This window comes from Convolutriloba macropyga, chromosome 5 (assembly GCF_964194025.1).
Source record: "Convolutriloba macropyga chromosome 5, txConMacr16.3, whole genome shotgun sequence".
In the NCBI taxonomy this organism is placed as follows: domain Eukaryota; kingdom Metazoa; phylum Xenacoelomorpha; order Acoela; family Convolutidae; genus Convolutriloba; species Convolutriloba macropyga.
The window spans coordinates 66,724,315-66,727,909 of NC_134472.1; the positions used below are offsets into that span (position 1 = coordinate 66,724,315).

Sequence of the window (3,595 nt, forward strand, 5' to 3'; positions counted from 1 at the left end):
AATAGCAACCACTTGCTAAAGAGGCTTACAAAAGAAATTACCGAGCAGAATTTTGGTTTGTTACATTTGATTGAGTTGACTGCATTAATGAAATTATTTTTGCAAAAAAAACAGCGCTTCCTGCTTTTTGCAGGTTTTCGAACGTAATTTTGGTAGTATGCATCATGCTTTTGACGCCACCTTTGACCGCAGCTCTAAGCTGTCCTTGGCGATCCAAATTTCCACAAGAATTCGGAAAACTGCGGCCACAGCAAACAGAAGAACCACAGATTCCTTTTTCGTGAATGCTGTCAATTTAGCACAGCAAGACGCTGGTGTAATATAACGGGTTATCTGAGCTCTACTGTAGATAGGTTTACCACTTTCGTAACGCTAGTGCTTATTAATGCACTTTTGGACTGATCTGGTGCAGTTCAGGTAATTGCAATGCGATGCCCTTGAAAAGGTCCCTAAACTTATCTTTGCGGAAAAGCTCCTTCCTCGATTTTTATTTACGAACAAACTTTGTATGAAAAAAAAAACATAAATAGCGACACCTATTATGCAGATATAACAGAGCTAACCGTTGAAATCTTCCGAATATTGTTGCATTTTCAATATTTACAATTAACTTGCACAGATACCTATTTCGTATAATTGGTTTTAGCAGTTGAAAGTGCGCAAATGAATTTCTGGAAACGCTCAGAAATTATTCATGTTCTATTTAACTTTTCAGTTATAAAACTGGGTCCGGATTGTTATCATAAAAAATTTTGCGTCTCTTAAACTTATGCAAACAAAATGAAAGATATCAGATGAACGGACAACGATATTTAAACATTAATAACAATTTTATTGTTAGTAAATATATTTTTTATCAGATAATTGGAAAAAGCTTCGGAAATCATTACAAAACTAGGCATAAAATCCTAAATTGAACAATGATTATTATTATTAAATAAAGCACGTCTCTCAGACACGAACCCTCGCTTCCGTTGACGTTCATGACTAGTCTCTTCACCCCCGTCTGTAGGAAGGTGTCGGAAATGTTTTGTTTTGGATGGCAGCACCACCTTCTTAGAATCAGCCAATCTCTGCTCGGCATCTTTAGAAGCAACATTGGACGACGATGATCGAGTTTTTGGTCCCATATTCTTCTGAATTTGGAAACTTGAAGTTTAAACTACTTTTAACGTTAATTGAAATTGTGAGTTTAATTACCAGTCTTATATTTGAATTCTTGAGGACAGAACAAGGTTTTGAGGCAATTTTGAATTAGCACCAAAACGGCACATTAATAAATGTGCTATAATAAATGAGTTAGCACTTGTTCCTTTGAAGAAACGCAGTCAGTTTAATTCAAAGATTTTGAAGACCAAGCACCAAGGTATTGAGGCAGATGTGACGCATCATCATATACGATACAAAAATAAAACGTTTCCCAAATTTAACTAATTAATTTCACAATCAGTCCAAGCACGAATTTTTCCAGGGCCTCATTTACCTATTCAGTGAAACTCAAACACTGAGCAATGATAATGCTTCATTGAAATATATTTTTAGTACTAACTGACAGTTCAGCTCGTTTCGTTTTATCGCGCTCACGATGATAGTGACATGTCACTTTTTTTGTATTCCACTAATCGATAAAGTTAGATTGGTTTAAAAGCTGAAGTGGTTTGTACTTGAATCAAGCATCCACGTTGAACCTTGGTAGTTGCCCCTATCGAAACTTTATCAGTAACAGCAAAATTAAGTGTAACTAGGAACGATCAGCGTTTCACAAAAATGATCTGAAAACGCAAATTTGCTCAGAACAAAAATTACGATCCATTTTGACAATAATTATAACAATTATCATAATTGACTCCATCTTTTTCAATTAAATTTAATTAAGTAACTTTCAGCGACATAGTCATTACCTGGACATTTCTGTGTTCTAGACAAGAACTTTGCATCTCGATATTACGAAAAAATCATTCGAATAGCCTTTACAGTTTCTGATACCATTAGTGACGATAATGCTGTTGTTGATGGATGACATCACTAATTGCCACTTGTGTTGATTCTCCATTTGACAAGGCTTATCTTACCGATCTTACCAGTCGAAGTCACATAAAATACAACAGATTTGTAGAATTTTTGTAATTAACGACGAGAAATTATACTCCCTATTAACGATGTTTATTAATAACTTATCAGAAAAATAATAGTTCTGTCTTATTAAAACTCCCTGGCTTAGTTCCAGTGATGAAGTTTCACCCTTTAAGTAATCTTTTGAGACATGTCAGCCCTGTTTGGTTTTGACCTAATATAGAGGCAATATGCACAATAGATAATTGATTTTTTTTCACAAATACAAACCTTTTATTGGGTCAAAGGTCAACCTCATCTCTCCGCGCATTCATTCACCTTCCAAAAGCCGATGATGCGGTGTTAAACTCAAAAGTGAAGAAGGTCTACAGACGCTATTCAAATCAATGGATTTCAACATTAATCAGTACAGAATAGATATCAACAGAAAGGCGACAAAACTTTCAACTCTGTCGAAGAAGAAGAACGAATTGAAATGAAACAACTATTATAGTTTTTGATCAAAAAGAAGTTGAATGTGTGCTACGTTGTACCAAGTCTAACTAGGGCTCTGCTCTCTAGAAACCAGGAAAAGGCGATGTGATAATTCTTAAAGGTGAAGAACAACAATTTGTCGTGGATTCTCGTGAGAGGATGTTGTCAAATATAGTACTTAAAATGCTTAAATTTAACATTTCCCCGAGTCTCTCAACGCAGAACTGCACGTTGTCCGTTTTACTGGAAAACCTTTGATCAAGGAAAGTTGATACAGACTATCAAAGTGATGTGACTTTCCATTATTCACGTTGGAAACAGAAGAACACAAATGACCGGAAGCTAAATTTTGCAAGCCAAGATACGTGTTTGAAGAGGTGTTACTCAAATTAATTGAACCTATGATCTTGCCAACTTGTTCAGTTCAAACTTCAAATAAGATCTATTTATGCAACTACACATCCTATACATCCTATCCGACATCCTAATATGATATCCTATGCAAAAGAAAAAATGGGAGGGGTCGGGATTTTTCCTTCCTCTTGTAGTAGTAGTAGTAGTAGTAGTAGTAGTAGTAGTAGTAGTAGTAGTAGTAGTAGTAGTAGAAGTATTAAAAGACTTCAATTGACCAATTTATGGATTTTAATACAACACATCAGAAAGATCTATGCATATGTACTAAACTAAAGAAAATTGTTTAAAGCACTGTTTAAAATGTGCGAATACTCAGTACTATTCTTCAAAGTGGTCCTGAATTGCTAATCATAACAGGGGTTTAAAAGTTTCCAAAATTACCCTATAGACCAATTCTTAGCTCTTAAGCGATCAGATGAGGCCAATTAAATCAACAGAAGCTACAAAGCATGCAATTTGCAGTGACTTTAAAATCAACGTACTTCTAGAGGACTGCAAAGTAAGCCAGGTGATAGAATTGCTCTCTGATTTTCGATTTCAGCTGAAAAACAACAGAATGGCTACCAGAGCAACAACATATAGCAGAACTTGTACTGACCTATTTTTCTTTAACTTCGAAAGTGTGTGCAATGAT

At 35.2% G+C, this 3,595-nt stretch overlaps 1 protein-coding gene across 1 annotated transcript in view; it reads right to left on the reverse strand.

Annotated features, from left to right (window-relative positions):
* The window catches only part of LOC142340184 (protein lin-9 homolog), a 13,514-nt gene extending 11,645 nt beyond the window's left edge, over positions 1–1,869 (reverse strand). Inside the window, exons 1-2 of the mRNA XM_075390686.1 lie at positions 1,550–1,869; positions 964–1,136 (exon numbers count right to left, since the gene is read on the reverse strand). Coding sequence (XP_075246801.1) covers positions 964–1,130 — 167 coding nt within the window. The 5' untranslated portion in view covers positions 1,131–1,136; positions 1,550–1,869. The remainder of the gene's footprint in view (positions 1–963; positions 1,137–1,549) is intronic.
* Between the last annotated feature and the right edge of the window lie 1,726 nt (positions 1,870–3,595).